At 41.9% G+C, this 12,744-nt stretch overlaps 1 protein-coding gene across 2 annotated transcripts in view; it reads right to left on the bottom strand.

Moving 5' to 3' along the window:
• Positions 1-5,576: 5,576 nt before the first annotated feature.
• PTPRN2 (protein tyrosine phosphatase receptor type N2) overlaps positions 5,577-12,744 on the bottom strand; it is a 641,953-nt gene continuing 634,785 nt past the window's right edge. For both annotated transcript variants that reach the window (XM_064638038.1, XM_064638047.1), the window contains one exon: positions 5,577-10,282. In XM_064638038.1, the coding sequence (XP_064494108.1) occupies positions 10,211-10,282 (72 nt within the window). In that variant the 3' untranslated portion in view covers positions 5,577-10,210. The remainder of the gene's footprint in view (positions 10,283-12,744) is intronic.

The following is a 12,744-nucleotide window of genomic DNA, read 5'->3' as shown; positions in this document are numbered from 1 at the left end:
CCAAGAAGAACAAGATTATTAGAGACTGGAACTTGCTTGGTAATGAGATGACAACACTGGCAAACCACTACAATGCTGGCCACCTATTACGTTCCTTGGTGAATGTGATCATTTGGGAACCTCTGCTGTATCCTCTCTGCTAAAGAGTAAGAACCCACATCTTTCCTGCAAGGTTTCTATTCTTATGCCTCACACCCATGTCAGAGGGGTGTCAGAGGGGCACCAGGCTACACAGCGTGTCCATCTCCATTTGGCATCTTGGCCATAGAGGATAAAAGGAGGTGGAAGTTGAGCAGGGCAGGAATTTGGCACAACTGAGAATCCAAGCAAGACATGGTGTAGGGTCAGTTTCAGCAAACACAGCTATAATGAAATCTTTCAGAACAAAATACCTGAAAGTGTAGGAGGCAGTAGTGCATCAAAAAATGTTTTATTTCTCAAGTCATCTCATTATCTCATCATGTTATAATGTCTTTACCCTCTGAACTGCAGAGAAAAATAAAGAATGTAATTTAACATAACAAACATAACCTAAGTGTTTCTTCAAAAAGCTCAGCATTTAGTGCTATAACTTTAAGGAAGTCCAAATCCCACCTAACTGCTTAGGAGCACAGTTTGGCTCGATTGCCTGTCTTGAGGGTCTTTGCAATGGAAATGGATGGGATGGGCAGAAGTGTAATTAATTTCAGATTAATCCTAATAGATCCCAGCTTGTTACTTCAGCTTCTATATTACCTTATTTAAATAAAATAAAATAAAAATGCAGGCCCTACTTAGAATGAACAGTAGAACAGATAAGAAAGTCAATGCTAAAGACCTTCTGTTCTCTAAGGAACACCTCACTAAGTCAGGTCGCTTATCCGGCTCCTTCAACCATGCACGGCTAGACACGCCAGATGTTAAATCAATCTCCCTTTTCAAAAAGCAATATGTATTCCTGCTCACGGAAAGAAATGTATAAATAATCAAAAGGTAATTCTGGAAAAAGCAGTAGGTGTTTTTTTCCCCTTCAGCAACTTACAAAAGCACTGGCTTCCTTTCAACCTTGGCAATGCTTTTATCAGGATCACAAAGCTGTGGGTCCTCTTTGGCTTCTGCCCAACAGATTAGGTATAACATCAGTAACACCACAAGAACTGGTCTTGCTCATGCTCACTCTCTATCGTAATATCTACATGCAGGAACAAACATTTCTAATTTGGACAACACAAATGAAACCTGCTGGAAAATTTAGCAGACTTCCTGTGTGAAGGAAGTGGAAGCCATGTTTAGAAACAAATGCTGCTAGAACACTGCTGTTTACTAGGGTTTTTTTTTTACATGAACTCAAGTTTTTGGCCAGTTTTCTCTTTTTTTCCTCTCTCGTGCTGGAAAGCAGCAGTGTCTATGATCCCACACAGTGCTGTCACCAGCTGTGAGGTGCACAAAGCCATTAACTGCTACCCAGCATTGGGGCTGTTCTCCAGTTGTGCCCTACTGTGGTCATTGCAGCACCTCATGACCAGGCTTGGCATACACTCAGTCAGTGCTGTCCACTGCTGAATTCACAGCCCTGCCTTGAATCCAGTACTGATGGCAGGGTTTTCAGAAGCTGCTGCCCCTTTAGGAGTGGTGGGTTATCTGGGAAACTGCTGTTCTCTGAAATTCCCTCCTTGAATTTTGGTAGAAGCTACAGAATCCAACTGCTAGACACATGATTTGGCATCCAACATCATATGAGGCACTTCAGGGGATTTAAGCCATCAGCACAGGGCTGGCAAACAAAACACAAGCCCTCAGGCTCTCAGCCATTCAGCATGAGTGCCAGAGGCCAGGCAGGGTACCCATAGCACATGCAGTGTCTTCCAAAACTTACCAACAAGCATTGAATCCTGCCAAGAGTGTGGGATTCAGCTCATGGATTAAGACACTTAAATATAAATGCTTCCATGTGTGCCCCATGCCTTAGTGTCCTCTAAAGTAAATGACAACCTTGGTAGTGAAGCCTAGAGAGGGATTTGTCTGTACAAGTGTGGGCACTTCCTTTTGGGGAGCTGATTGGCAACCAATCTGCATCAAGGGAAATTTCAAATAGGTCTTCAAAAGATGTTTTTCACTAAGAGGACCAAGAGTAGTCTTCATCTGTGGAGATACTCAAAAGTTTTCCTGAAATGACCTGAGCCATGTGCTCCAAGTGCTGTGTTGCCTGGGGGTTGCACTAGATGAGCTCTATAGCTCCATTTAAAGCCTATTTAGTAGTTCTCCACTGATTGCAAAAGGATACCAAAGCTATTTTAGTAGGTGTCTTACTCTATAAGCTGCATCCACCCCCTTGTGTCTAGATCCTACATAACTGATGGTGTAAAGGGGAGGGGAGCAACATAGCTTTTGCAGGGGGAAGTTGTGCCTCAAAAGCCTACTAAGAGGCTTTGAAGGAACCAGTGAGTGTGCTGATGTAGGTGATATTGTGTATTTGGTTTTCTTGAAACCATTTGGCAAAGGCTGTCTCATGAAAGATTCTTACAGAAACTGAGTAGCCAGTGGATTCAGAGTAAGGTTTTTTGTGGTTTAATGAGTGATTAAAACATAAGAAAGATCTGTGAAGAAAGGTACTGGTTTTGTAGTGATTCCCAAATATAAACCATGTTAAAAAAGAGATGATAGTGAGGTGGCTGAATGTGAATGACACATATTATCTAGGGTTATGAAAACAAAAGTAGCTATGAAACATCATGGAGAGACCTTGTGATAATCTAGGACTGTGAAGATGCAGATGAGATCACTGGTGATAAACACAAACTAATGTACAGCATAAAATACACATCTCTAAAAATAAAGACACAATGACGGCCTGAAGAAAAGGATTTAGTGTGAATGAAGGTGGTCTGTGAGCACCTCTTCAGTGTTCAGTAGTGGAGAAGGGCAACAAAATGTTAGACATTCGAAAGAAAAGGAAAAAATATAAAAACATCACTGTGTGACAGTGGACCACAGCCTGGGCCCTGTGTACCTCAGAGCGTAGCAGAAACAGAATTGGGCAAATTAAGGTGAAGGGTGATCAAAGGCATAGGACAGCTTCTGTAAGGGGAGAAATGAGTCTTCTATGTGGAACAGGAGAAACTAAGGAGGAATAGGATAAGGAAGTCTATAAATTCAAGGTCTATACAATCAGAGATCACTTTCCTTTTTCTCCCAAGTCATCCAATACAGTTACAAGGGAATAGGTTTACAATACCGAAAAGAAATGCTTTTCTACCTAGCACATGGTTAAATTTTGGTGCTCCCCGTTTCAGAGTGAGGGAGGGGATTGGATGAATAACCTTATGTTGAAGTGGACAGCCAAACTAGATAATTCACACCCTAAAAATGCTTATTTTTCTTCATTGACTATAGAGGAAGCTTGTGATGAGTTGTTCGTCTGTAGAAGTCCACGCAAAAGCTGCTCAGAGGCTGGTTGAGATGAAACCCACCTGTAATATATGCTGGAAAAGATGGAGTAACACCCTCCTATATCTTTGAAAGCTCTGGCCAAAATTCCTACAAGAAAAGTCTGATGCAGGGCAATACATCAGCCATATAGCCCAAACCATACTTAAGTCTGAATCTCCCTGGTTGGTCATCAACGCTGTCTTTTACCTATATTGCTGATTTACCTGCATGTGGGGGGATAACTGCTGCATTCTCAAGGGGAGAAATTAATTTTTGACTTAACTTCATTGCAGTAAGAATTTCCCCAAGGACTCAGCTGTTTCAAGAACACTGTTCTTGAAAGATTCTATGCATAAACCAAGATTAAACCCAGCCTACCGGTTACCCTTCCCTGTGGGTGTGTAGTCTTTGCTCAGCATTCAAAACAGAAATATCTGCCCCACCAGCACTTAAGTTTTACAATAAGTTCTAAAAATAAAATCCTGAGGAATTGTGGGCAACTGGAAAAGTTCCTGGCTTTTATACTCTACATGGGGCTGCAGTAGTTCACTTGGGAGCACTAGCCAGACTCCCTTTTGGGCTGGCACCAAGCAGCACAGCAGATGGGCAGCTCTTTCCTTCTGACCCCGTTTACTGAGTGCTGCGTCCTCCTGCTTCCCCAAAAGCATGAGCAGCTCAGGCTTAGAGGAGGGAGGAGTGTTATCACCTCATGGGCTGTGCAGCAGGAGCATTCAAGTCTGCTGGGGGTGCTCCAGGCTGACACTCAAACCCAGCTCTTTCCCAAGCCCCAGCAGAAGCCAACACCCAGTCTGCCATACTGATAATAAGCTAGAACCATAAATTCAAACCCAAGACTAACAGTGACAAAGTGGTGTCCCTTGGCAGAGCTGAGACACTGTCCTACAGCTGGAACACCAGGGAGCTGTGTGTACCTGTGCAGCATGAAAACAAAGCAAGCACTGCCTGCATGAGTCAATGTATGCACAACTGATGGCTTTTGTGTTTGTCTTGAAGATTCATAATGATCTAGTAGTTATACAGTTAAATGCATTTCTCTTTTTGTCCTTCATCTGATGTTACCAGAGGTTTCAGAAAGCTATCTTGGAGATGAAAGACCTCCTAAATTACACCAACAGGAAAATAGCTATAATGGTGCATATATTTTGCTTCCAAGATGAAAGTCACCTTCTTACACTGAGAAAGGCATAGATATTAAAACATGCAACTACATAAACAAGGTTAAAGAATGTAAAATGTGATTCTTCTGATGGGAAGGATGTGAGCTGGACCAGGACGGTTTTACCTTCCCGTTTATGTTTTTCTAGTTATTTCCAGGTAAGTGGCAAAATATTTTAAGTCTTCTTCAAAACATAAGTGAAATTTTAACACATATTGCAAGACCATGAGAAAACTGCCATACTAGGGCTGTGTAATCCCAAAGACTGCTCTGATGACAGCAAACAATAGATATTTCATGGGAGGTACAAACCTTCATATAATGGCCAGTGCTAATGGGAACATGACTTCCCATCCCCCAGGGAAAAGACTGTTTATTTTATGCTGTGCTTGTCCAGGAACCTTAGACTTTATTCCTCTTAACCTTATTTAATATAACAGTGAGTATTTTCCATTACCTGTTCAAATCCTTTTATGAATCCTGCTACTATTTTAAAACTACAAATCCTTGGCCATTTTGTGATGCTCTGATCCACCAGCCTTTCCCGCCCCAAAACATTTTCCTGCCTTTAATTTTCCTGAAAGTGAATACCATTTAACCCATTTTTTAACTTGTACACTCCATCACACACACCACAGACCGATTTTTTTTCACTTGCCAGTTGTACAAGGACGGTCACTTTAACTTAGCCATTCTTTTGCCTGCTTCGCCTTCTGGCCTGAACACAGGAGTCTGCCTTGATCAAAACCCTGGAAGGTGCAATATTACAGGCCACACACCCAAGCCAGAGGTGGCTGAAATCCTTTCTCAGAGCAGATTAAACCTGCATCTCTAAGCGCTCAGCAGGGCATTTGTGCCCCTCTCTGTCAGCCCCACATTCCCACCTTGGATAGTCAAAATCCACCTCTCCAGCAAGAGGCATTGGCACTGCTCCCACCCCCCAAATAAAAGCAAAGCACCAGCTGTTAATGCTGTATTCACAATACTATAATCCACAGACAATGTGACTTTATTCACAAATATGATTTTTACAGAGGTAGAACAAAATACTTTGTATAATCTTTTTTTTTAAACTATATACATACAAAGAATATAATAGAATGACAAGAAAGAAAAGGTTGTAAACAAAACAATATTATGCCATCAAATACAGTACAAATAGCATGCATGAACAGCTTCAAATGAAATCTTGCTGGTGTAACTTTATTTTTTTTCTCATGTGGTAAATGAAGAGTAGTAAAGAGTCATGCTCTAATTGGATTGAGTATGCCACAGCTCTGCAATTTTGTTTTAATTATTTTTTTTTTCTTTTACAATAAACCAACAGGATTGCTTTCTTTTCACTGTGGTGGGGAATGCTTTTGTAATGCCCAATGTAATCTTAACAGAAAAATATAATAATCAAATCTACAAAGTATACTCTCATTTAAAAAGCAAACCCATAGAAACTGTACAGTTTTAAAAAGCGAATTATCTCAAATGCTTCTTAAGAGAATTTTCTAAAGAAAGAATAAAATATGCAGAATAAAAATTAGGAGAGCTATTGTTCTGTAACAAAGCTAATCAAATACTTGTTTTCTATTCCAATAAACAGCTTTTTTAATTAATGACTATTCTGGAAATTATGAAGTGGGCCAGGTTTTATTAATGTTCCACTTGACTAATAAAGCATGAACTCCTTACAGGTACTATAGCTGTCATTCCCCTGGGGATGGATGGGGATTGGTTCTGCATGCATGCTAGAGACAGGGACAAGGTTTAGTCATGGGTGTAGATTTTAAAAATATTTTTAAATGTTTTAAATGTTTAGAAGCTTGTATAAAAATAATCTTGCTTGTTTTGCTGCTGCATTGAGATTTGGATATGTGATTTTCTGCTGAAATTAATTCTTGGCCCTTACAATTGCCAAGGACTTCCACTGGATATTACCTGGGCTGCACCAGGTCCCACCAACAATGGCCAACAGCAATGGTTAGAGCTCACACCTGAAACATATGAAGCCAATAGCAAACCCCACACTGTTTTCCCTGTGGCTAGGGCTGAACCTCGAGGATCTGGGATTTGGGGAACGGTGCTGCCCTGCCCCTCCATCCCTTTAAGTCCCGACCCATATCATGGGAAGGGCGAAGGCTGGAGAGAGCAACTGTGCTGTTACTTCTGTGAACTATCAGTGGTGGTGAACCATGTCTCCATCCCACATACCTGGACACGCTGTGACTACACAAGCCCGGGGTCTGGTCAGGTCACTGTCCTGCTCGGGGACAGCAGCTGCGTGAGCTGGAAAACAGGGTTTTCTCCCTCTGACCAGCGAGGAAGGAAACTGTGAGCAGTGGGGTTAAATCACCCTCCTGCAGCTCACCCCCTTAAATATCATTTAAAGATTCAACCACACAAACAGGACCTGTACATTCAATTTGTCTTTATCAAGAACGCGAGGACGGTCAATGTTAAACACATGCTGTTTATGGCCACGCATCAGGCACCTGCCCAAGCTTCAATTGCAATGAGTTTACTAAAGATCAAGCAGAATATTGAACAGGGAAAGATAGTGGGTCTCATTTGACTTCAGATTCTCAGGTGATTCTGGTTTTAAGGTAGAAGCTCAGCTCACACTGGACATGGGACCCACCCCATGTTCACTGTCAGGTTAAGTGATCGGGTGTTGGTATGAACATCATCCTTTGATAGATCACAAGGATTAAGTTAACTGCAGTGAAAGTAAATACCTGCCCTGTGTGGCAGAGCCATCTTTGTGGCTTCGTCCATGGCTTTGGCATCTTCCTGGGGAATGGATTATCAAACCCCCTGGATTGCCCTGGTGCGACTGAAACCTGCATTTCGCTAATCGACCCTGCAGCAGATTATCACCCCCAGAAATATGGTATTTTTATTGAGAGGTGTGAACAGTGTGCTATGCACAGACAAAATACTCTGTGTGATCGTTTACAGTCAACAAAATAAGCCTGGCACCTCTTTGTGGAAGAACTGTACAAAACATGGCTGAAATAGCAGGATTGTCAATGACGGTCAGTGGGAGATACTCTAACCCTCTGAATAAGACTGCATCTTTCTGTTATGTAAACTGGCCTACAAGTATGAATAAAACAATACATTCCTGCCCCATTAGCCTTGGGGAAGATTAATGCCCTCTAATCTACGCTAAATAAACTCCGAAGCATGAAGAGAAATATTTAAGTCCCACACTCAGCTGCTTGTGAATTAATAGGGATCACCCTGAAATTGCTATTACGAAATGCAAATATTTGCAAAAGAACAATTAAAAAATATTCCTGAAGTGCAAACGAAAGGCTCGTCAGGCATGTTTGTGGTATGCACAGGGACAGTCAGAAGGCGAACACTAATGAATCCCAGGGCAGAAATCTGAGCTAAAAACCCATTAGTCCATTGGCAGCAGGTAATGGCACAGCATCTCGCACGGGGAAACAATTCTGCCCGATAATCAGAGGCCTTGTTAGGATGCCCCAATTTTGATTCTTTGGACAGTTTGTTTGCATACAACTACCTGTATTTTCAGAAAGCTGCAGTACATGGCTCACAGTAAATCTACTTCAAACACTTGCTGATACGGCTCAAACCGATCTCATCTGCCCTGATCTGCAATTTTGTGTTAGCTAAAGTAATAAAAGAATCCTGTTAAACCTAAATTATCAAATGAAAAAGGCAATTTTCTCATTTATACTCCATTAGTTTTTTTAGTTATTGCTAGGAAAGCTCTAAAATGCTTAGGCCATAAAATAAACATGTGGCTTAATGTACAGTATGTGTACTTAAGAGGATGATGGCATCTGCAGTAACTGCTCTGCACTGCTATAGTAATGGGATGCACAAATTAAGCAACAGCACATATCAAGTAAAGCATACAAAAATGTATGGCAAAAAGTTACAAGCCTTCTGCTTTTTTTTTTTTTTTAGTAACTTTAATTGCTAAAAAGAAGAAATCACCAATATCCACACCTACGACACAAAATTGCAACATGGTTGATTTCAATAGATGCCCATTACCTCTGTGCCAGCAAAACTCTGTGATACTGTTATCTTTTACATTTCATTGATTAGAAGTTTATAAAAGTGTCCCTTTCCCAAATTAAATTCAATGATATATTTTCCAGCGCTGAAGTTAAACAATTAGCCTAATATGGTTTCAAGCACACAACACACTTAAGATTTTGGAAAAAAAAGCACCCCAGATTCTTAAGTCATGGAGATGTAGGATAACATATGAAAAAGCATCCAAGTATTCATTTTTTGGAAATGAAATTAAGAGCCTAGATCACTTAGGTACCTTCAATAATTTTACTCTCAGGCCCTTCATTCAAACATATCAGAGTACTTTCTATCAATAATTTAAATTCCTTAAGAAGAGTGCCACAACTAAACCTGTGAATTCACAGAAGCAAGATTCCATAAACCGAACCATTTACAGACATATGTTAGCATTACTTTTCAGCAGGAGGCATGAGGATCTTGAGAACACAAGAGTCTCTGAAATTCAACCTGTGTGTTGCTTTACCCCTTCATGCTTAATTAAAATAGGTATCATTCAGAACAAGGAGCAAGCAGAGTCTCTGCAGAAAGCTGCAATGAACTTCTGGATCAGACAAATTCAATGAGAATCATAAAACGCAGATACGAGATTTCTCCTTCAGCCAGGCTTTTACAGAAATATATTTTCCTGGCTAAAAAGGGTGGCACTGCAGAACTTTACAGAGGGAAATGCAAAAATATAAAGAGGAGAGTCCCATTTTCTTCCTCAGTAATCCCATAAAACCAACAATCCGTTTCCATAACAGCTCCAGACAGTTACCTCATTGCTGACAGGGCCTTTCTCATCACCTGAGGGGAGTCTACCCTCTGTTTTCCATGCTGTCAGTGGCAGGTACATGGTCAGAGCTGTTGTGCTTGTTATCCCCCAGCTTCCCATTAATGTGACCAAAATGACCTCCCCAGTTGCAATAACTGTGCGAGCCTGTTTTATTTATGGTTCAGATTTTCCTCCTCTCATGGCACAAAGCTGAAAAGTAAACAACAGCTAAGAAAACATTTGCTTGCCAAAGCCTGGCATGAGAAGGTGCAAGCTTTCCTTGCCAGAGCCTCCTGGACCTGTGTTTACTCACACCCTCAGCACTGTTTCATGCTCCAGCCTGGCATTGTATGGGAACAATCACCATCCTCTTCAGGCCCTCCCTCTTATTCGGCTTTTGAGAAGTTACAAATATAACAGAACACTGTTTTCTGCGACTATATTGACTGCACTAATTACCCACAATATTGTATATTTGCTACTAAGAACATGAATGTGTGCTTTCAAAGTGTGACATTCAGGGCTTCAAGGATGTGAAAGGAATTAGATGGATTGTTCTGTCACTTAATCCGAGGCTCTGATGTACTTTTAAAAATTTGTTTAAAACCCCAAAAAACAGAATACACATTTTAACTGTTGAACTTTTACCAGCTAAAGGAGTTTGTAAGGACCCTATCACTATGTGGTTACAACAGAAGATACACAGTTAAGGTCAGGTCACGGTTTCCAAGAACATTCACAGGGACTGAGGATGAGGAAAACGAGGGATGGATTCTGCAGGAGCCTTCAGGAGACTGAGCTGCTCACTGGGGAAGGGCCTTGAGTATTGCATTCACTTCCTCTGCAACTGCTGTCAGCGCAAACTCAAACTGCTCCTGCAGAGAGAACAAACACAAGCTCTGATTAATAAAACAAAACACTTTCCAAAAGCCTGGTGCACTATTCCAGAGCTGAACATCCTCAAGACATTGTTAAAAATATGAATATGCAGGATGAACTGTGCACTGCAATGGAAAAGAACAAAATGTTCTGGGATTATTGATGTCATATAACATGTTTGACAGCATCTTGAAGCCGGAGTAATTTTAATGGAGAAAAATGTTAGAAGCAGAACATAAGCTATTGGGACACAATTGATGTATTGCCATTGCGTGGTCAGAAGGGTTTGGGAGTAGCTGATCACCAGCCATTTACTTCTGACACAGAAATGGGAACTTGTTAATATAATTGAGATACGCAATAAGTGAGATGCTGCAAAGCAGAGGCTTTGGTTTTTCCTAGGACTCTTTTTAGTTGAAACAGTCTAGAATAAATATCTCCTCACCTTATATCTATTACAGAGAACAATATCTGCTTTTTGGCTTACCTGTCACTGATCTTTTTAATCCTCTATTTTTAATGGCCTTTCCACACCCCCAAATTACTCAACGGTGTTTAGACCACTCCTATAAAATAAACACTTGGAAAGATTTTTGCTGTTATTAATTTACTGTAACCACAGCATCAAAATGATTGACAGGCTTCTGTGCTGGGTTGGCAGAGGTGTGAAGGACACAGCCATGAATGGCTGCTACTTCTAAGTGCAAACCTAACTTGCTCCTGAACTCTGTAGTCCTACAGAAGGACAAAGGAGTGTTAAATCTTCAAGGTTAACAGATGTTATATTTTTCAAGCAAGAAATTTTTCTCGGTATTTTAGCTTACTGAAATATCTCACTGAATGATTTGGAGTTTGCAACATTTCACTGAGCAGTTTACTCGAATGATAGGCAAATCAAAGACACCAGGTAAGGACGGTGGAGGCATTTCTGATTTTCTAGAAGTACTCCAGAGTTTTAAGATAGCTGGAGTAAAGCTGTTGAAGAATGGACTTTGGGAATGGGGGTCTGAGATACACCCTAAAAACATCCCAGGATCACTGCTGTTTGTACCTTCCATTAGAAAACTGGTGGTCCGGTACTTCTAGCCCCTCAGTTTGTGCTGCCAGGGGCTGTGTGGCATGGCTGCAGAACACAGACAGCCCCCAGAGGGGATTACTGGACTAATAGTGTTCATTTTCCATGGTGTTTCACTTTCCTGCAGAAATCTGCACGAAGGATGAAAGAACAAACTACAGGTGTGCAACTCACAGTTCAGAAAGGCAGCTGACTTCTAATTCCTGCAATCCAGTGCCAGTCTTCTCTGCCTTGTCTCACCTCTACGCAGAATCATCTCCCATGTGAAGATACTTCAGAGAAGCAGTGATAGGCACAGTGCCAAGGCAGAAAAAGAAATAAAAACTCAGAATAATTTCTGAGCGATGATGACATTTGAGAACTTTGCTTTCTTCTTGGTGCTGTCAAAGTGGCATCCATGTACATTTGCTGGACTGCAGCCAACAGTTTTTAATCAGACATCAATTCACCCTAAAGAGTAGGACTCATCCTCACTGGCCCTGAAAATGGTGTATATGACTGCCTATGGCTCCCTGCATGGCGTAAGGTCTCTGCAATTAAAGAAAAGGCTGGGAATGCTGGTGGCCATGCAGGTGGCCATGCAGTTGTGTTTTAACCAGAGCACAGTGAATGTGTGAGAGGAGTTGGAGGGCAGCAGGGGCAGAGAGGGCATGCCAGTGGTCATGCTGCGCCAGAACCAAACTGGGAGCTAGTACCAGCTCAAAAGGCTTCAAGACATTGAGGCTAATGCATGAGAAGTACATCAGGGAGAGAGAACTTTGCAGGAGAAGGCAGGAGCCACTGGACCCCACTGATGCAGCCCTGTGAGATAAGAGACCTGTGGAGCAGCCTGGGCAGAGTAGGAGACCCTTGTGGTGCAGCTGGCAGGAGAGGGACCAAGCAGGTGGTCCTGGAATGCTGGCACTCAGTTCTGAGTGGGACAGCTGGCCCCCATCGTGCCAGTCCTTGGAAAACAGGGAGGACAACAACAGAAGAAGGTGATCGGAACACGATGGGGCTGACACAGTGATGCAGTCAAGTTCCAGAGATGAACAGGGGCCTCTTTCAGGATGTGAGAATCAGTTTAGAATGAGGGAAGGTCCCCATGGTAATGAGGCTACGTAAGGTATTCTTCATCTGAGTATACCACAGCCAGGAAAACCTTGTAAGATCGAGGACTATAAGACTTTATTATTAGTCCCATTGCTGAAAATAACTTGTATTGCTCTAAAGTAACTCACTCAGCAAATCTGCCCTTTAAGCTTGTAGGTTCAGGATGTGTTCACCTTATTATGATGATCTGTCAAGCTGGAGACCAGTTGACCCCTCAAGGTCACCCTCCAGTCACCCCTGACGTGAGCACAGGGCATCATTGCACCCCCGAGCAAGAGTGTCTGTCTCGCC

This window comes from Pseudopipra pipra, chromosome 1 (assembly GCF_036250125.1).
Source record: "Pseudopipra pipra isolate bDixPip1 chromosome 1, bDixPip1.hap1, whole genome shotgun sequence".
In the NCBI taxonomy this organism is placed as follows: Eukaryota; Metazoa; Chordata; class Aves; order Passeriformes; family Pipridae; genus Pseudopipra; species Pseudopipra pipra.
The sequence above is the reverse complement of the archived record's forward strand: the minus strand, read 5'-3'. Positions and strand labels throughout refer to the sequence as shown.